The following is a 21,814-nucleotide window of genomic DNA, read 5'->3' on the forward strand; positions in this document are numbered from 1 at the left end:
CTCCAATCAAAAATGTTGTTAAGAATAATGTGTTAGGTTAAGCAAATTTGCTTTATCTTGGTAAACATATGTTCCGATTCTTTCATGTTCTATATTTATGAAAGCTGGATTTGTAGTTTTTATTACTTTATTGTTTTCTTGTCCTTTATTTAGATGGAATTTTTGGTGGTATCTTCAGGCATTAAAGAGCTTATTTTTTACCAAATTATTAATATCTCCGAAAATGAATAATATGATTGAGAAATAACAATTTCACATAAAAACAATATGTATATATCCAATCTGTAAAACATACAATGTAACAGCGTTACTGCTAGAAATGACGAGTTTGAATGACAACCTAGAATATACGATAAGTTAAATTTCTAGAAACTTTGACATAAGATGCATGATATCATCATTTTTTCATAAAGGGACAAATGCGGGCAAGTGTGGGAGTACCACCTTAAAGAGAAAGAGAATTCTCACATGAGCGAGTGGATGTTTGAAAGTGTAGGGTAACTTGACTGTGTAAAGGAAGTAAAAAAAAAAAAAAAAAAACGAACGTAAAAATGTGAAAATGTAAAAATATGTTTTGCATGTTTCATGTTTGCCAATAAATATGTTATTCTGACCCAAGTCAATTGTCATTGAAACGTTCAAAAAATCACTCCTGATTAATCCAAGAACCACAACAACCACGTAATTAAATGCATCATGATTTTAATACAATAACTAGTAATCCTTTTCCTGACAATTGTTTGTAAATTGTTGACGTTATTTTACGAATGATTAGAGATCTTATTTAAGACATCGATCATAAAACGTATGCGTGATGGTCAACGTGATTCGGAAATACTGTTTTATGATCGGTTTCAGGGAAGACAACTCTAGAATATAAAAATATTAAACACAGCTCTGATTATTTATATCATATTTTGCAGTGGTGGAACAATACATAATCATAATTCGAAAGCATTCAGCTCGCCTTGTCACAAACAGTCCATTATTTGAACACATTTTCCACAAATGGTAAAGAAAGACAGGGATTACTTCGCCCGGCATTCATACGCTCAAGTTGGTTGTAAGGATATGTACTGGGTAGTGCTGTGGCCTGGTCCATATTAGTCATCTACAACAACGAAATTTTACTTTTTACAGATTTCATTGAATGTGGGTTTATGCGAAGTAAGTACACTATTATGTAAATCTAACTGTCTTTAAATTTCCAAATTTTCAAAACTGATAATTCTGGTTCAAAACAACAGCGATAACATTATCATTGTTAACCATTTCAAGAGAAAAAGGGTAATTGTGACCGTCGGCTATTAGTTTAACATCTTATCAATCTCTTTGATGGTGACACCACCTAATCTCACAATCACAATGTCCATCAGTATTTGATGTTTGCAGAGAAGCATTGCTTAGATAATGTTGAACCCGTCGATGGACCACGTTTGAAATCCTTAATATATTGCATGAATGATATCCATAATCTATCACGGAGCCGGTAATATAATCACATTTTTGTATCAAGGAATTCAGACAAATAATATATGCAGAATAATATAATGTGGTTGAAAACGTGACCATTACCTCGTCCTGTGTGAGCCACCAGTCTCCTCCCGCCGCCATATTGTCCTCCAGTTGTTTTATAGATGTTACGCCAATTATTACAGACGATACCACGTTCTTCTGAAGTAACCATTTCAGTGCCACCTGGGGCACAGATTTACCTGTAAAGGTATAAACAAATACAATTGATGTACACACACTGCAGAACCATTCTCCTTAGTTAACGATAATGTTGGTTCAAAATGTTTTACGTTAATTTTCTATAGTCATATTTCAGTGTATGCTACATGTACACCTGCCCGTCTTAGACGAAACATGTTATTTGGATATGGTTTAAATATGCTACACATATTCATGTGTAAGTAGTTTAACGAAATTGTACAATTTAGCGTTAAACACATTTTATTGGATATCTTTGATCTACACTATACAATCTACAAGGTAAAGATTCTTCAACATCATAACAATTCTAAAACTTCTTCTCGAAAGTGTTTACATATGCAAACTTTGGAAATGTTTAAGCTGTTGGTCTGTGCAAAAGTTACGAGTTAACATGGCAACGTTTGTCATTTTAAATTATATACGTGGGTGTACACCGGTTTGTTTTTACTTTTTTGTTTTCTATATTTCGTGTGTTTGATGTAGTTTCGCTTCATACCATTTTTACTCACCTTTGCTTTTTCCTCATGGCCTTACCAGTATTGACGGGTCGAACTAACTAAACGGCCTGATATATTCCACTAATATAAAACCAAATCCATAAAGTATCATACCATGGTTTGTCGCCGCCTTCTTCATTATATCCACCAGGTTCCAGTAAGCCTCGTCTTCGGCATACCAACTCCAAGCAGGACAGCTGGATATCGCTGTTTTCTCGTTCTTGTGCACGTGACCAATCCTACTTCCCGAATCTTCTGGCTTCTGGCCCCGTTGAAATTTTCCAGTTAGCATCCCGCTTAAAGTTTGATAAAATAATTAGGCACTTGTATTATGAATAAAATCAAGTATATATCTTGTTAACAACCATACTTAAAATATTCTGTTAGATCTTATACATGTTTCCATGTCTAAATATCATCCTTATTTACACTCGTTTTCAACTCTAAAAGGTTAGTATTGTAGACCTCCAATTATCTGTAGTTTGATAAATTGTTTAAGCATTTTAACATTGACCTTCAAAGATGTGATATTTGTTTCATGTAGAAAATAATCATTTAATATAGAAATAATAAGAGGTAAACTGCTAACATGGTATATACAGCCTTTATCATATGTGGCTGTCATCGTCCAGAGTATCCCTAATCATGAGTATATACTTATCATTTGTTTTTAATCTAGTATTGACAATAATGTAATTAAATAAATTATATGGCTAGTGTCTTCCCTGTGTGGACTGAAACTACTTGATCTATTTTAGTCTACCTTAAAGCCCTTACCATAGCTGTCGAGTCCCTGAAGGATAGATGTAGTCCGATGTAATATTTCTTTTAACTTTACTGAAAATTATTCTTGAATTCTACTAAAGTGCTCTAATAGCTCTTTAGTATTTTGCTCAATCTTCCAAACAGTTAATTTCTTTAAAATACTCCCTTTCTCTACTTGTTTCCACTCACCCCTTTAAAGGACTCCAAACCATGACACCTAGTCCCTCGTTACGGCATACCTGGAACTCCTCCCACTCAGAATGTCTACATAGTAGATTATACTGTTGCTGGAAACATATTTAATATAACACTGTAGGAAATAAATATCATGCTAACTATTAAACTATTACGTTAAAAGGAGATGTAATATAACACTGTAGGAAATAGAAAGCATGTTAACTATTACGTTAAAAGGAGATGTAACATAAGACTGTAACAAGAGATCCAGAAGGATCTTTGGGCCAGCCAATGAAACATCTTTATTGGCTCTATATCGACTGATCTCCTCTCTACTTTTTTCCTTATTTCTTCTTTCTTAATAGTCTGAAAACAAGCACAAGTGGACCATACATGTGAAGTTTGAGAAACATCCATCCAGTTTTTTAAAGAAATACCGGTAACAAACCGTAATCCTCGAATTCCAAGCCAGCTGTCTATCATTTGTCGTTTTTTTTTTTTTTTTTTTATAAAAGATCTAAATTAAATTGGCATAATTGGGTACCAAGGGGAACCGACACATGGGGCATGAGGAATACCCTTCAAGTTCTTCTCAAGAAAAAGCGATTACAAACTTCATTCTGTGTTTCTGATCAAAAATCCAAAATTTAAATAGCATAACTAGGGACAAAATAGAATCTACGCGTGAAGCTTGAGAAATATTCAAGAAAAGCGACAACAAGGATTGTTACGGACGGACGACAGGCGGACCACGGACGATGGACTGGACGCTATAACAATAGCCTGATGATGTTGGGCTAAACATCAAAACATCACATATCAGTAACGAGGGATAACGTAACACTATGATAGAACATATCAGTAACGAGGGATAACGTAACACTATCATAGAACATATCAGTAACGAGGGGTAACGTAACACTATGATAGAACATATCAGTAACGAGGGATAACGTAACACTATGATAGAACATATCAGTAACGAGGGGTAACGTAACACTATCATAGAACATATCAGTAACGAGGGGATAACGTAACACTATCATAGAACATATCAGTAACGAGGGATAACGTAACACTATCATAGAACATATCAGTAACGAGGGGTAACGTAACACTATGATAGAACATATCAGTAACGAGGGATAACGTAACACTATGATAGAACATATCAGTAACGAGGGATAACGTAACACTATGATAGAACATATCAGTAACGAGGGGATAACGTAACACTATGATAGAACAGATCAGCATTAGTAATGGTTATACCTGTAGGCTGATGACGTTAGACAGACCTAAGGATTTAGCCGTGTCCACTATCTTCTGCATCTGCCAGCCATTCACGTTACTGACTCCTAAGTACCGGACTTTTCCAGCTTTGACGAGATCATCCAGAGCACGGAGTGTCTCTTCTATTGGGACGGCGTAGTCCCAGCAGTGTGTCTGAAAACGAACAATGAAGACATCGTGTGTATCAATAGGTTACATATCACGGGACAGGGTAGACAAAATGCTGTTTCCGGAATTACCGTTTGGCGAAGTCTTCAGCCACGACAGTGTTGTCCCAGCGGTAATTGAGAAATATATATTAAATGTGCGAGTTTACGTGTACATGTACGTGCCATATCCATGCAGCTGATTTTCTGAGATTTACTGTTTTACAGTTGTTCCTTTCAGAAACTAATTAAATATAATACAACCCAGGTATGATGAACCGCATATCAACAGTAGTATATTATATTTTGTACTATGTTAATACCAATTTATGTTTCGACTAATTGATAATATCAATTTTGCATATTCTATCGATTTCAAAAGCTCATCTTAGGGTACGTGTGAAATGCGTTAATACGCCGATAGTGTTGATGATTGCTTAGGTTTGATTTTTAACTATAGTTCTAGAATTATACAATAAAATATAAGGTACTTTTGCAACCAGTTCGTTTGATATACATGTAAGTTATTATTAGATCTTTAGCGCATCACAATTTAGTTTGAGTTCGTTGTGTTTCTTTTTGTAAACGTCCTTCCAATATAGTGATGGTTGGCCCCAAATGACTAAAACTGTCGATTGACGTCATTCTCTTTAGATAAACTTTGACAATCATAAAAGTCTTCAATTAAGTCTTCAATATAGTGTGACAAACGTACCTGATAACTAATCTACCCACCTGATACAGGTCTATGTAATCAGTATGTAGTCGACGTAGGCTGTCCTCACACATCTGTATAATGTGTCGTCTGCTCAAACCGACGTCATTGGGACCATCCCCCATTTTGGCACGAAGTTTTGTGGCGATGATAAAGTTGCTACGCTTTTGTCTAAAAAATAAATCACGAATAATCAAACAATGTTTTCGTTGTTTGCAATGGTGCAAATTTGTATCAGAGCCCAGTTGTTATAAAGGTAACAAAGCTATTCACATAAACAACAATTTAAAAATCCTGGCAAAATCATTTTCCGGTAAAACTAACTTGACAAAATGTTATGCTATAACGCTCCTCAGTGTCTTCCGCCATGTCTATTTTAAGGAATATACACACACACTCAGGATTTGAAGTAAAGCAGAAATGAGATTTTCACTAATCAGGTGATTAAATTAATCACCTTTCACCTTTTAAACAACTGGGCTCAGGTTAACTCTTCTGCAATTTTTGTTTTTTTTTATATATTAAACATAAAATAACAAAATACACCAGATCATCATCTACAATGTTTGCTGGATTTATCGCCCTGTCAACAGCACGACTCATATTGAGGCGGAGTCTTCTTGTACATAGTACAGTAGTTAGTGACTGACTCGTTGAACACGATGCGGGACACCCGCCGTATGCAATCAAGAGTAATGAGAGTAAAGTGTCTTGCCCAAGGAAACCTTCACGACATTTCCTACTTGTTTTATCAAACTTTAAGTGGTTTCCAAGTGTTATTTTTTTTATGCCGCCCCTTATGGGAAATTAACATTGTTTGAAACCCCACTTTATGTTCATTTATTGACTAACTTTAGTATTGTAAACGGGACTACGTGTAAATCATCCCCACAACCTACTTTTTTAACCACGTTCCTATGATTTCCTCCGATTGACCGAAACAGTACATATTGGCAGTGTCGATAAAGTTCCCTCCGAGAGCGGCATATCTATCTAAAATCTCGTGCGCTTTCGTCTCATCAAGTTGTGTAGGACTTGAAAATGCCTGCAAAAATGAAACTGAACATTTCAATGGTGTAGTAAACAACTCTTCCTAATAGCCAAACTGATGTCCTACATGACATTTAACTACTAGAAATCAAAGTTATAAATCATTACAATAACAATAAAATAAGGTATTAATTTAACATGTGTGGAATATAAAACCTATAAAATACGGTATTTATTAAACATGTGTGGAATATAAAACCTATAAAATACGGTATTTATTAAACAGGCGTGGAATATAAAACCTATAAAATACGGTATTTATTAAACACACGTGGAATATAAAACCTATAAAATACGGTATTTATTAATCACACGTGGAATATAAAACTTATAAAATACGGTTATTATTAAACACACGTGGAATATAAAACCTATAAATACGGTATTTATTAAACGGACGTGGAATATCAGATGTAAGATGGAATCAACTAAACCAACACGGAACAAGAGATACAAGGGGCCTGCATCGTCCACCAAGAAAATTTCAGTTATCACAAGAAACATTAGTAAATCATTTTTAGAGATTACCCCTATTTCCCCCTATTTGTTTCCAGGCCTCTTGCTCCAGGGGAAACACAGTCACCGTTTAAGCAAAATGTGTTTCCTTCCCCAAGGATTCTTGTGACCAATGATGTATAATGCATATTGGCCAGATTCGACTTAACGGTGACAATTTTCAATATCAAAAAATAAAAGTTGAAAACTGAGTTTTCGAATATAAACCTTATATCTATTACAAATATATATTCTTCTTTGACAAATTAATATTGGAATAACTAAACTTACGTGGTATAGCGAGAAATACACTACCTTTACACGGAATAATTTTCAATTCCATGTAAATTAATAGTGAAACCGACAGAACTAAAGTGTATAGGTATCGCACAACTAATTCAGCCAATCAGCTGGTGTTTCGCCTGAACCAAGTCCCTGAAGAAAATGTGTTTCTTAAGGTTTGTAGCTATTTCATGAGTAAATAATACAAGAAATTGGTACTTTCTATATACGAGGATAAAGAGGAGGGTCTTGAGATTCTGAAAAAAAGACGTGGGATCCAAATGGTGGGAATTCCCCAGGTGGAGGTTCCCCTGTCCAATGTAAATATCAGGGTTAACTATACTGTCTTCAAAGTACTGGTGGGCTCTTATATGCTATTAAACCTAACAATAACATCATTTGCTGGTAGGGAAATATTCAAACTTTAATTTGATATGAATATTTCACAACATTTGAACTTCAAATGAGCGACTGAGGGGATGGAGTCCTTTTTTTTCCGTACTCAGATTATTTGGCTCATTTTTGTCTTGCAGTGAAGTACATACATGTACATATGTAATAAAGACATCTAGAAAATATTCTCGAAGCAGACATTCGTATTTAAGCTTCAAATTAGTTAGTAGTATTAATATAATTAGTAAGCATGGTTGTTACATGTATTAGTTAAAAGTATAAATACATTTTTCTAAGTAGTTGGCGCATGTCGTTTCAATATAACCTCTGGACGGAGTCATCGGTGATAACATAAAATAAATAGTTGTGTGATACCTATAGTAGTGGTAATCGACAGACTGTATAAAGATGTAAAGTCACGTGTTTATATACCATTACATCGTAAGATAGTCACACATCGTGTTAACATCATACATATTAAAATGTAATTAAACTAATGCCCAGGTATCGGTATAGTATGTGTACACGAAATACAGATAAATTCCGGGGTCACCGATGGCTCGTCCAAAATTTCTTGTATCAGTATATATGCTGAACAAAATCAGATGGTACACAATCAAATAAGATGGTACACAATTTTTTTTTCATTTGTTTATCATACAAAATGACTGCTAATAATAAAAAAATGTCTCTAATTATCTCACATTAATATCCGGCCAGATGTATATTCCCTGGGTTTATTTTCCCCCTACACACAACACATACAATGTATAACACACTTACGGGATGACCGCCCCCAGCTTTTCCAAATGTCATTGTTCCCAGGCAGATATTCGACACTTTTAGTCCTGACCGCCCCAGAAACTGGTATTTCCCTTCTGTCGATGCTGCCATTGTCGTTGTAATGTTTACACGGGGTACCAGTGGATCTTCCGTAGTCTAGTGCACACGACCAACACACTGTGTGCGTAAAATGTCGGTTATGTGGGGGGTCGTCTCAAAGGGGTATTTGGAATATGATAACAGTATCCTTGGTCCACATAAGACTAGGTTATCACTGGAGCTAAAAGTTGTTGTTCCGTGTAGGATTAAAAAGTGTAAAGGAGTCTGCATTGAATAGCAACATGAAATTGCACTCGGTAAAAATAAAATCAGAAACCTTTGAAATATTTCATTTTTATATTAGCATAACAGTTTTTGACACGTTTAGACCGAGCTGGTGATTGGTACGGTCAGATGTATAACGTTCGTGATAGAGGCGCTATATAACGTTACATATAATGACTTAAAGACTGGTGGGCCTGGTCAAACACAGCCATATTTCTCAGTGTACATCATGTCTGGGTTTACAATCAGACGAGCTGTAGACGAGGACATCGAGGAAATATTTCGGATGTGTATGGTGAGTATACCAGGCCGGCGTGTGGGGAAAAATGTACCGGTATAATTATACTGACCAACTTATTGGTAATATGAATTAGGTTTAACATGTACGAATAGTAGATGGTGCCAACTTTACGAGAGTGAAGATACCCATTCAATCTATTTACCCCTACCTACCCCCCTTCCATCCAACCACCCACCCACCCACCAACACTTCAAACCCCCTCCCCCACCCCCCTCCATCCCACTCCCGCTACAACGAGTGTAGGACAAAAGCCCCCCCGGACATTAGCCCCTAGGACAAAAGCCCCCCCCCCCCCCCCCGGACGACAGCCCCCCCCCCCCCCCCCCCCCCCCCCCCCCCCCCCCCCGGACATTAGCCCCCCTGGACAAAAGCCCCTTCTTTATAAATTTAGCTGGTATACTTTATATAAATCTGTACTTTTGAAAAACAGAAACTATATATATATATATATTGTTGTTTTTAATTCTGAAATTTGGAAAATAATTGTGTGGAAAATGAAGGTCCTTGGTTCAATGTCAGTGTAGCATTATATGTCTGTGATTAAACATCATAATTTGTTTTTTCAAACTTTATATTATTAAGTAAGCTAAAAATTTCAGGAAAGTTCTCCATGATGAACATATTGTTACTGATTACACATAATTTTTGACTTCCTAATATACTGCAAATATTGATAATCAAAGAAATGCCTACAAAAGCAATAAACATTTGATCCCTATTTGCAGTGTCTCAAATTATAATATAATAAGTACCTAACCAAACATGTTGCTCTGCGTTGTAATAAGAAAAGTGTAATTTTAGGAATGATTAACATCAAAGAAACAATGAAGCCATTAATGATATATTTCTTTCCAGGAGAACACAACATCAATAAAAACCTACCAAACAACTGTGTAACAGCTTATTATTTATGTAACAGTTCAAGTAGTTGTTGTTGGAACCGGTTGTTTACATTGCCGAAGCCACTGATGACATTTGTTATGTATATGTAGCAATTAAAAATCATAAAAATAATGTCCGGGGGGGGGGGGGGGGGGGGGGGGGGGGGCTTTTGTCCGTACCTCCTGAATTTTATGTGGTCAATTGTGGATTATTCCAAGGTGAGATTTTGTCACCGATACTCTTTACATTATATGTTAATGACTTAGAAATGAACTTTATATATGATAATTGTCCGTCAATAGAGATTAGAACCATAAATATATTCTTACTCATGTATGCGGATGGTTCATTCCCACTCAGCCAACATGTTGTTTTTGCTATATAAACATTACCTGAGTTTACCTATGGAAAATGTAGGTATAGTCTGTTTCAGTATACGTATACATGGGACTCAAAGCTAAAAAATTAAAGTGACTAACAATAAAAGTGAAGAAAATGTTTAAGAATACCTTTAAAAATATACATTTATATTTACGTATTAATAACAGAATACATATACTGATAAGTATTACTAATATTGATAGTGATAGTACACAACATTTTAAAAATGAAATAATGGAAAAATATCTTTCGAAATTAAAAATGCACCTTATACAGGTAACAATGATATACAGTGCACTTTCAATCATTTTTTTCTTGTTTTTCCCCTTTCAATTAGATATGATTACTATGTTATAATAAGCAACTAATTCTTACAAATTGAATTATTGTTTCAACAAAAATAGGTCCATTTTGTTAAAATCACATAAAGAGTTAACGGCATAAACTTCAATGATATGTAGTCAAAACTGTTTACAAGAGTATGTGTATGTAACCAACACAAAAACAACCAATTGTTATTCCCTCAAAATTACAATAAACAGTATACACCTTGGTCCAATCATTTTACCAATTCCATTTGTTATTTTTCTCTAAACACTTACTGCACTTGACGTTCCTGGAAATAGATTATAGATTGCAATGACAAATGCCCAGATTAGGGTTGATTTCTTGGAGAATGGTAGAGTATCAAGCTGGAGGTAAACCATGCGCAAAGAAGAGGAATATCGCCAACCGGAATCGAGACTCCAGACTCTCAAGATGACACGATGGATGTGACCGCATATGCTGATGCAGCTTCACATCTTGTCCACTTGGAGTATTAAATCCAGGATAATGACAATTATATACCCGTTTATCATACGCTTGTGCTTCCTGAACATTAACATTCAGTTTCATAAATGGACCTAAATGATTATGATATACTTTGAGAAATTGAACTTGTGTATACTAAACATATATACAAGTGTAATTTAACATTCAATTTCATAAAGCAACTTGAATTTGCAAGGGCTATGATTACCATATACTTGTGTTAAAGAAAGTGACAATTATATATAGACTAGTATTTCTTTGCAATAATAAGATTGAACTATTTATTACGTGAATAATTTCGTATGTGAAGACTGCATATATGGAACCGCCGATATGATTAATTGACTTTGGTGATATTGTGAACTTTATCCGTGATTTCTAAGATTATACTGATTTGTGCTTTATTATTCAATCAGTTTCATTATCATACATGATTTGTTTTACTTAAACTATTAAAATGTCGTTAAAGTCTTTTGTTTTTTATCGTTTTCTCTAAAGTACATTATATCAGAGACTTGTATATCAGATATAAAAGTCTCTGATGAAACAGGTAACGTTGACTCAAACTTATTGATAATATGACCTTTCAATATCAAGGTTAAAATTGAACAAATGTATTTTCTGTTTTATTTATAGAACATAATTATTATGATAAAGTGTGAAATGAAAGATATAGAAAAATGAAATATTTTCACTAATTAAAGAAAGTTTGAGTTATTCTATTTTAATATTTTTTAATTATATAAAAGTATTTGTGATATATATATTTAGTATACATTATCTACAAGCTGCTAACAGCATGTATCACAGGTAATACAGGGAACACAGATAACATGAGAATCAATTACTTCTCCAAAACAGGCTATAACTTACCTGTAATTAGAGCCTATTGTTCTCTATTGTTCCTACCCCCAATGTTAAAATTGGATATGTTGGCTGAGTGGGAAGACACCATGATGATATGGTTTTTGATATCCGAGACGCCCGAAGATCTCAAAATCTTATTGAATTCTTTACCAGAGTATACCAAGAAATGGGTATTAACGGTGAATGTGGAGAAAACTAAAATTATCATTTTTAGAAATGGAGGATGCATTAGAAATAATGAGAAATGGTATTATAATAATGAAAAAATAGAGATAGTAAATGAATTAAATCACTTAGGTTTACTGTTGTATTATAATGGCAAATTCTTTAAGACTCAAAAACATATCTTGGAACAAGGAAAGAAAGCTTTATTCGCTATATTTAATGTATGTAAAAGTAATTATTTTAATATTGAAACCTGTTTAGCAGTCTTTGATACTTATGTGAGTAGTGTGTTGAACTATGGGTGTGAAATATGGGGTTTCCATAAAGCAGCTGACATTGAAAAGTTACATATCAGTTTTTGAAACGATTACTAGGTGTGAAGAAAAACACAACAAATGCTAAGGTTTATACTGAAATCGGGAGAGTTTCTTTATCAGTTGTTAGGAAAATTATTATATTAAAGTACTGGATGAAGCTGAAAAATACTGATAATTGCATTTTAAAAGAATGTCTTATAGAGATGGAAGAAAACAATCATAGTTGGATTGTACAGTTGAAACAGGAATTAAACAATTGTGGGATAGGTTATATATATAATTTAGAATTATACAAAATTTTGATATTGAGTTATTCAAGATAAAAATAAAGGATATTTTCCGTCAGGAGTGTATAACTCTGATAAACAATTCATCTAAAGGAGATTTATATAAACATCTTATCACTTCCCCTTACTGTCAGTCATATTTGAATAAGCCGTTAGACACTAACATACAGAGAAATGTAACTATGATTCGGTTATCTGCCCGTGGCTTGATTATAGAAAGAGGAAGATACAGAAATTTAGATAGAAACCAGAGGATATGTACATTTTGTAATGATAATGGTATTGAGGACGAATTTCACCTTTTGATAAAATGTACATGTAGTGTTTATGCAGATTTACGAGCAAAATATCTTAAACCTTATTATGTAAAACATCCAAGTATGTACAAACTGATTCAATTATTAAGCAAGAAGTATATAATCTTGGAAAATATATTGATTTAGCTATGTACAGAAGAAGGTTGTTGTCAGATTAAGTCCATAATTTTATACTCTCTCTCCCACTCTATAATACTATGTCAATCATTAAGTTAGTATGAATGTATATGGTGTGCATGCGAATTAGTAAAATCTGATTGAAATCATAATTATGTACTATGTATCAACAATAGTCCACGGGATTAGATATGATTTCAATTAGATTTACTGTTGTATGAAAATTTATGTGTGTTCTTTGGTTTGGTTTGGTTTATTTTGTTTAACGTCCTATTAACAGCTAATGTCATTTAAGGACGTCCTCCCGTGTGTGCAAAATGCTTGCGTGTGGTGAGTGCGTATGTGTGTTTTGGGAGGCTACGGTATGTTTGTGTTAAGTCTCCTTGTGATAGGCTGGAACTTTTGCCGATTTATAGTGCTACCTCACTGAAGCATACTGCCGAAGACACCCATCAGGACACCCCACCCGGTCACATTATACTGACAACGGGTGAACCAGTCGTCCCACTCCAAATATGCTGAGCGCTAAGCAGGAGTAGCAACTACCATTTTTAAAGACTTTGGTATGTCTCGGCTTGGGGACAGAACCCAAAGCCTTCCTCACAGCGGCGAACGCTCAACTAAAGGCCAAAAGTGAGGCATTATCAAGGGAGACATTAGGAAGAAGAAAGTTGTTCAGAAAGAAAAGAAAATATAAGATCCCAAATTTAGTCGCCTGCTACGATCATGCAATGGGGGCAGCAGGTACAATTCTTACGCCCTACATGCAGGGCATTATGTGTGTTCGTGTATGTAAATATTGCAGTATGTCTTATGTAATTGTGATGAGTTAAAAAAAACTTTAGCAAATAATTACATGTATTTGCTTTTCGCCGAAAAAATATTTAAATGAGTTTTATGTTTTACAGGAACTTGCCGACCTTTCCGATGATGGGGATTCTGTGAAGACAACACCCGAGAGTAAGATACTCATATGTACATATATATGTCGACGACTGTTACATCGAGTGTTCGTTGTGCTTTGTCGAGCATTTCGGCAGTATTATATTGATACGTTTGTATGATTTAATACATCACCTATATACTCGGAATATCCCCTGATAACATTGCATGTGATCTACTACACGAACCTACACTGTTTTTTTCACCATTTCTACACAGCTTTGAGGCGAGACCGGAAGTATTACGAATGCTTTGTAGCAGAGGAAGCTACCACCGCGGGTATGTTCATTTACGTTTGTTGTTAGGTTACGTAACTGGATTAACAAACAAAACAAAAAAAAACCCAAAAAACTGGGTCGATTTCCTTGACGTCAGGGGTAGGAAAATCAGGGGAATCTATTATTTATATTACAATATGTATTGTTTATATCACATTATGTATTGTTTATATCACAATATGTATTGTTTATATCACAATATGTATTGTTTACATTATATGTATCGTTTATATTACAATATGAATTGTATATATCACATTATGTATTGTTTATATCACAATATGTATTGTTTATATCACATTATGTATTGTTTATATCACAATATGTATTGTTTACATTATATGTATTGTTTATATCACAATATGTATTATTTACATTATATGTATTGTTTATATCACAATATGTATTGTTTATATCACAATATGTATTGTTTATATCACAATATGTATTGTTTATATCACATTATGTATTGTTTATATCACATTATGTATTGTTTATATCACAACATGTATTGTTTACATTATATGTATTGTTTATATCACAACATGTATTGTTTACATTATATGTATTGTTTATATCACAATATGTATTATTTACATTATATGTATTGTTTATATCACAATATGTATTGTTTATATCACATTATGTATTGTTTATATCACATTATGTATTGTTTATATCACAACATGTATTGTTTACATTATATGTATTGTTTATATCACAACATGTATTGTTTACATTAAATGTATTGTTTATATTACAATATGTATTGTTTACATTATATGCATTGTTTATATCACAATATGTATTATTTACATTATATGTATTGTTTATATCACAATATGTATTGTTTATATCACAATATGTATTGTTTACATTATATGTATTGTTTATATTACAATATGTATTGTTTATATTACATTATGTATTGTTTATATCACATTATGTATTGTTTTTATCACAATATGTATTGTTTACATTATATGTATTGTTTATATCACAATATGTATTGTTTATATCACAATATGTATTGTTTACATTATATGTATTGTTTATATTACAATATGTATTGTTTATATCACATTATGTATTGTTTATATCACATTATGTATTGTTTATATCACAATATGTATTGTTTACATTATATGTATTGTTTATATTACAATATGTATTGTTTATATTACAATATGTATTGTTTATATTACAATATGTATTGTTTATATTACAAAGTGTATTGTTTATATAACAATATGCATTGTTTATATTACAATACGTATTGTTTATGTAACAATATTTATTGTTTCCATATAGAGGATATTGAACGGTTTCCCCTTAATATAACAAACATTTCACGAGAATGACAGAATATCGATATTTTCACGAGTGCGAAGCAGCTGCACGAGTGAAAAATATCGAAATATTTTGTCATACGAGTGAAATATATGATATATTAAACGGGAAACCCATTCGATTTTCTTTTTATTGCATTTAATATGCTTTAAAACAAAATTGAAAACATCATAAAATCAATAGTGTCAAAAAGAGCGTCATCTCTTTGTGACGTTTTTCCACGTCAACTTGACGGCGCAATTTTGAAAGGACTGATCAACGCGATTGAAGCGTTTTCTGCTGTTATCAGAGAATCTGTGCATGAATAGCTAACGTCAAGTGAGGATTTTGTCGAAAAGTAGTCTGAATATGTCAGAAATACATCAAAATAACAAATTTATATATCTTCGCTTCGGTTGGAAAAAAGTTTCAATGAGGTGAATACAAAGATTCGCTGTGATTGGTCGGAAACGAAAACTTATATTTTCACTGCAAAACTTATATTTTCACTGAAAAAATCTTATATTTTCACTGAAAAATCTTATTTTTCACTGCTCATTGCTGCAGTGCATATATACGTTTTACTAGTTATAAATTTCTATATTTCACTGGCAAAAATGCAATAATACGATATATAGTATTGCTATTATAAATAAATTCAACATGAACTGTTTTTACCAACAATTAATGTGTGGACATTACCCAGCATTCTTTATCTGGTTACTGTGAGGTGTGTATGGTGTTATATTTATCTATATTTATATACACATTTGTATCTGTGTTTGCCAGCTTCAAAAAGCAAGACAGGATATTCACGAAATCATAATTTTAACCATAATTGACAATGTTGTATTATGGTATAAATGTTTGTCCTTTTTAAGCAATCAAAGGGGGAGAGACGTTAATGGAAAATATTACACATATCAACTTGATCCCTGGCTCCTCAATGTTATTTAACTTAATTAGACTTGCTGAAGCATAGGGGGCTATCCTAATATGCTATATTGCTTTCCTATGGGGAAATATGGAGAAGATTAGTAATTTACTTGGACCGAACACGATATCGATGTGATTTTGTAAAAATTATGATATTTCTGTTTGTACAACTTCCATTGTCACTCTAAAGGGTGTGTATTCCATTATATTTACCATTGTATGGCACTGCCACTATATAACCCTACCAATTCAGTTGCGAGTTCACCAGCTTATGAACTGCCAACTGAAATTTGAATTTGAAAATTTCAAAAAAAAAAAAATCGCACGACAAATAAAAAATCGCAGATGGTAAATATAAGCATTGAACGGCTTTCAGTTGGCATTCATAGTCAATATGAATGCCAACTGAAAGCCGTTCAATGCTTAAATAACTCTATAGGGTTTGCTATATTTCTAATTACTGTTGACAGATTCTGCGCCACACCCTTTGATAGGGTACTGTATGTTATATTTGTACATTACTGTTGACAGATTCTGTCCCACAACCTTTGATAGGGTATGTTATATTTGTACATTACTGTTGACAGATTCCGCGTCACACCCTTTGATAGGGTATGTTATATTTGTACATTACTGTTGACAGATTCCGCGTCACACCCTTTGATAGGGTATGTTATATTTGTATATTACTGTTGACAGATTCTGTCCCACACCCTTTGATAGGGTATGTTATATTTGTACATTACTGTTGACAGATTCTGTCCCACAACCTTTGATAGGGTATGTTATATTTGTACATTACTGTTGACAGATTCTGTCCCACAACCTTTGATAGGGTATGCTATATTTGTACATTAGTGTTGACACATTCTGTCCCACAACCTTTGATAGGGTATGCTATATTTGTACATTACTGTTGACAGATTCTGTCCCACAACCTTTGATAGGGTATGCTATATTTGTACATTACTGTTGACAGATTCTGTCCCACACCCTTTGATAGGGTATGCTATATTTGTACATTACTGTTGACAGATTCTGTCCCACAACCTTTGATAGGGTATGTTATATTTGTACTTTGCTGTTGACAGATTCTGTCCCACAACCTTTGATAGGGTATGCTATATTTGTACATTACTGTTGACAGATTCTGCGTCACACCCTTTGATAGGGTATGTTATATTTGTACATTACTGTTGACAGATTCTGTCCCACAACCTTTGATAGGGTATGTTATATTTGTACATTACTGTTGACAAATTCTGTCCCACAACCTTTGATAGGGTATTCTATATTTGTACATTACTGTTGACAGATTCTGCGTCACAACCTTTGATAGGGTATGTTATATTTGTATATTACTGTTGACAGATTCTGTCCCACACCCTTTGATAGGGTATGTTATATTTGTACATTACTGTTGACAGATTCTGTCCCACAACCTTTGATAGGGTATGTTATATTTGTACATTACTGTTGACAGATTCTGTCCCACAACCTTTGATAGGGTATTCTATATTTGTACATTACTGTTGACAGATTCTGCGTCACAACCTTTGATAGGGTATGTTATATTTGTATATTACTGTTGACAGATTCTGTCCCACACCCTTTGATAGGGTATGCTATATTTGTAGAGTACTGTTGACAGATTCTGCGTCACAACCATTGATAGGGTATGCTATATTTGTACATTACTGTTGACAGATTCTGCGCCACAACCTTTGATAGGGTATGCTTTATTTGTACATTACTGTTGACAGATTCTGTCTCACAACCTTTGTTAGGGTTTGCTATATTTGTACATTACTGTTGACAGATTCTGCGCCACACCCTTTGTAGGGTATACTATATTTGTACATTACTGTTGACAGATTCCGCGTCACAACCTTTGTTAGGGTTTGCTATATTTGTACATTACTGTTGACAGATTCTGTCCCACAACCTTTGATAGGGTATGTTATATTTGTACATTACTGTTGACAGATTCTGTCCCACAACCTTTGATAGGGTATGTTATATTTGTACATTACTGTTGACAGATTCCGCGTCACAACCTTTGATAGGGTATGCTATATTTGTACATTACTGTTGACAGATTCTGTCCCACAACCTTTGATAGGGTATGTTATATTTGTACATTACTGTTGACAGATTCTGTCCCACACCCTTTGATAGGGTATGCTATATTTGCACATTACTGTTGACAGATTCTGTCCCACAACCTTTGATAGGATATTCTATATTTGTACATTACTGTTGACAGATTCTGCACCACAACATTTGATAGGGTATGCTATATTTGTACATTACTGTTGACAGATTCTGTCCCACAACCTTTGATAGGGTATGTTATATTTGTACATTACTGTTGACAGATTCTGTCCCACAACCTTTGATAGAGTATGCTATATTTGTACATTACTGTTGACAGATTCTGTCCCACAACCTTTGATAGGGTATGCTATATTTGTACATTACTGTTGACAGATTCTGTCCCACAACCTTTGATAGAGTATGTTATATTTGTACATTACTGTTGACAGATTCTGCGTCACAACCTTTGATAGGGTATGCTATATTTGTACATTACTGTTGACAGATTATGCGCCAAAACCTTTGATAGGGTATGTTATATTTGTACATTACTGTTGACAGATTCCGCGTCACAACCTTTGATAGGGTATGCTTTATACGTATATACGTTTTCCACCTGGGACGGACGCTCGGCCTTCCTCAATGACATCTATGTTACTCCTGACCACAGAGGCAAAGGAATAGGTACGGATCTCCTGAGGACGGTGGCACAGGTAAGTGTAACAGAATCGATCGGTAATTAGTAAACGGGAATGATAATAGTAGCTAAATGCATGTGTTTTGATAGTGTATTTGCATCTGTGCTTCAGCATAAATGTATGAACCCAATATGCTATGTTTCGTCTCATTCTGGATAAAATGTTTTGGCCTATACCTAAGAGTTTCTATTCTTGTTTCTGCATAAAGATTATTATTAAATATTTGTTATCCACGAAAAAACCGTCTATCAAAATATTAGAAAAAAATCTTTTTTTCTCGAGAAAAGTACACATTCTTTTCTTGACGGATCAAAATTACATGTAATAATACATTTCTTTGCCCATATTTTTATAATACTTAATTTTTATAATACTTACTACCATTGTTTGGTAATTTCAATTAATCACATTCTATTAATTGGTAAGGAAAATATAATATGCAAAGACCACACGCTCAATTATGATAGCATTAGACCTAGGACCGAGGCTTGATGAACACCTGCAATGATATGTAAATGTTGAGTAAAACGCCTCTGTTGACCCCTTTGTCGCGTATCAGAGAGATACAATTTTAAATCTTTATACCAAATGACTGTAATCTATAAATTAAACCCTCATATCAAATTGTATCGAATGCTTTACTTATATCGCAAAATAAAAAAAATCATTTTCCAGTCAAAATACTTTCAGTGGTATTATATAAGATGTATTTCCATACAATGACTGATTAAAGGTTAGAAATGTTGATAACATATTGACTGATGCTTTGTTATAACATCACAATCATTCAAATAACCAAACACACATTTCGAGATTACAATAATCATACTAAGTAAGGTGTGATAGATGTTAGTCTAGGATTAGAAACGTCAATACCAGACCCTTTACCTTTATAAATAACATAATTGTTAACTGTTTTCCAAGACATCTCTTTTTCTGGGTTTATTAATAAGTAGACGGACGAGATGATGTATTAGGGAAGTAGTTATGTTTTAGTATAATTAACTGGTCTTATTGTTTTGCTTAGAAATAATGACGATTTCTAATTTTGTTGGATAATTATTTCCATCTGGAGCGAGATGTTGTCTTATTTTAGTATGTACAATATCTCGAGGATATTGAATGGTTTCCCGTTTAATATAACATATATTTCACGAGTATGACAGAATATCGATATTTTCACGAGTGCGAAGCATGAGTGAAAACATATCGAAATATTCTATCATACGAGTCAGGTCATTGTGACGTTAGCCCGAATGTCTTCTCTCTTACTGAATATTGTCTTCTTCTTCTTGAGTGCAGTTGACCCTGGGTGGTAGTATATAAAAAGATGTAAAGTTAAACAAGAAATATCTTTGAAAAAAGATAAACGGCATAGTTTTAATGCTTGTGGCTATAATGTAAAACTGCTGATGAAATAAATTAACGAACTAATGCGTTTCAGCACGGATAACAAAAATTATATCAGGTTGAATCATTTTTGGTTATAATAAGACTGCGTTTGAATCAGAAATATAATTTTATGATTGTGTCATTTGTAAAGATACATCCACTTATTCAGCTTGTATTCAATGTTATCTCTGTTTAGCTTTTAACTGCATATCTGCATTTTGCATTTACCGCTACATTAACCTATCACATACTTCATCTTCACCAGTAACGCCATCTGTCGCGTCATATCCGGGGCCAAAATAATATTATACGGCTATGCCGAAAAACATTTTATTTTTGTTATAATAGGTTTAAATCAGGCTACTTGTTTAGGGTAGGATGGTAACTAGCGGGAGCAGACCTGAAGGTTAGATCTGTCTCGCTTTCTAGTGATTATGACAGAGTGTTCCAGTCAGTTGTGGTCCTAGAAAAGACAGAATATTTGCTTACATTTTGTTGGTGATAATGTTATTGTACCTGTGTGCCCCGCGAATTCTCCTATCGCATATATAGCTAGTGTTGAATGAATTGGTGGCTCAATAGCCACAACAGGGGCTACTGTGACATCAAACTTATAGAGTCACGTGTTAATCAGGGAATATCTTCTACTGTACACAAACTGATGTCCATAAAGCATTCATACAGGACACTGTCATTGCTATTCCTCTGTATGCCGCTCTGGTGACAATGTCTGTTTCTTTTTCAGGACGTCTTAGACAATGGCTGTGTATTAATGGAATGGTGTGTCCTTAATTGGAATTCGAACGCCATCGAGTTTTATAAATCAAAAGGCGCCTTTGATCTAACCGAAGCGGAACATGTCCATATATACAAGATGCCGAAATCTAGCCTAGAAAAATTAGCAAAGTAAAAATTTAGACTCCATTAAAGTTCGTGTTGGTAATATATGAAAGTCTCGTACACTGTATTGTTTGTTGTTATAGATAACGAGAGAGATTAAACACTGATTCAGTCTACAGTAAAAACACTAAAGTCCACTGTTTATAGAACTTTTTCTCT

At 33.8% G+C, this 21,814-nt stretch overlaps 2 protein-coding genes across 3 annotated transcripts; one reads left to right on the plus strand and one right to left on the minus strand.

The window, feature by feature from the left end:
- Window positions 1–685: 685 nt before the first annotated feature.
- LOC117341950 (1-deoxyxylulose-5-phosphate synthase YajO-like) lies at window positions 686–8,732 on the minus strand. The gene is made up of 8 exons (XM_033903833.1): window positions 8,313–8,732; window positions 6,209–6,354; window positions 5,330–5,480; window positions 4,428–4,601; window positions 3,168–3,265; window positions 2,328–2,509; window positions 1,576–1,715; window positions 686–1,111 (listed from the first exon to the last, which is right to left on the minus strand). The coding sequence occupies exons 1-8, from the start codon at window positions 8,421–8,423 to the stop codon at window positions 986–988; spliced, it is 1,128 nt and encodes a 375-aa protein (XP_033759724.1). The 5' UTR covers window positions 8,424–8,732; the 3' UTR covers window positions 686–985.
- LOC117341953 (diamine acetyltransferase 2-like) lies at window positions 8,713–21,707 on the plus strand. 2 transcript variants are annotated; one of them, XM_033903841.1, is made up of 5 exons: window positions 8,713–8,931; window positions 13,992–14,043; window positions 14,245–14,304; window positions 19,227–19,378; window positions 21,501–21,707. In XM_033903841.1, the coding sequence occupies exons 1-5, from the start codon at window positions 8,866–8,868 to the stop codon at window positions 21,663–21,665; spliced, it is 495 nt and encodes a 164-aa protein (XP_033759732.1). In that variant the 5' UTR covers window positions 8,713–8,865; the 3' UTR covers window positions 21,666–21,707. The 2 variants fall into 2 exon arrangements, with proteins under 2 accessions (XP_033759732.1, XP_033759733.1); XM_033903842.1 differs by lacking the exon at window positions 14,245–14,304 and having other exon boundaries at window positions 8,723–8,931.
- The last annotated feature ends 107 nt before the right edge of the window (window positions 21,708–21,814 follow it).

The sequence above is a fragment of the Pecten maximus genome, chromosome 14 (assembly GCF_902652985.1).
Source record: "Pecten maximus chromosome 14, xPecMax1.1, whole genome shotgun sequence".
Taxonomy (NCBI): Eukaryota; Metazoa; Mollusca; class Bivalvia; order Pectinida; family Pectinidae; genus Pecten; species Pecten maximus.

What these genes read in the sequence shown, in the direction of transcription:
- LOC117341950 (XM_033903833.1), bottom strand. Translation starts at nt 8,423, where the DNA reads ATGGCAGCATCGACAGAAGGGAAATACCAGTTTCTGGGGCGGTCAGGA. An exon ending in GTTTGGAGTCCTTTAAAGGG is followed by an intron (nt 2,510 to 3,167) that starts GTGAGTGGAAAC and finishes TCAAACTTTAAG; the next exon opens with CGGGATGCTAACTGGAAAAT. An exon ending in GGTGGCTCACACAGGACGAG is followed by an intron (nt 1,112 to 1,575) that starts GTAATGGTCACG and finishes TCGTTGTTGTAG; the next exon opens with ATGACTAATATGGACCAGGC.
- LOC117341953 (XM_033903841.1), top strand. Translation starts at nt 8,866, where the DNA reads ATGTCTGGGTTTACAATCAGACGAGCTGTAGACGAGGACATCGAGGAA. An exon ending in AAATATTTCGGATGTGTATG is followed by an intron (nt 8,932 to 13,991) that starts GTGAGTATACCA and finishes TATGTTTTACAG; the next exon opens with GAACTTGCCGACCTTTCCGA. An exon ending in TCCTGAGGACGGTGGCACAG is followed by an intron (nt 19,379 to 21,500) that starts GTAAGTGTAACA and finishes TTTCTTTTTCAG; the next exon opens with GACGTCTTAGACAATGGCTG.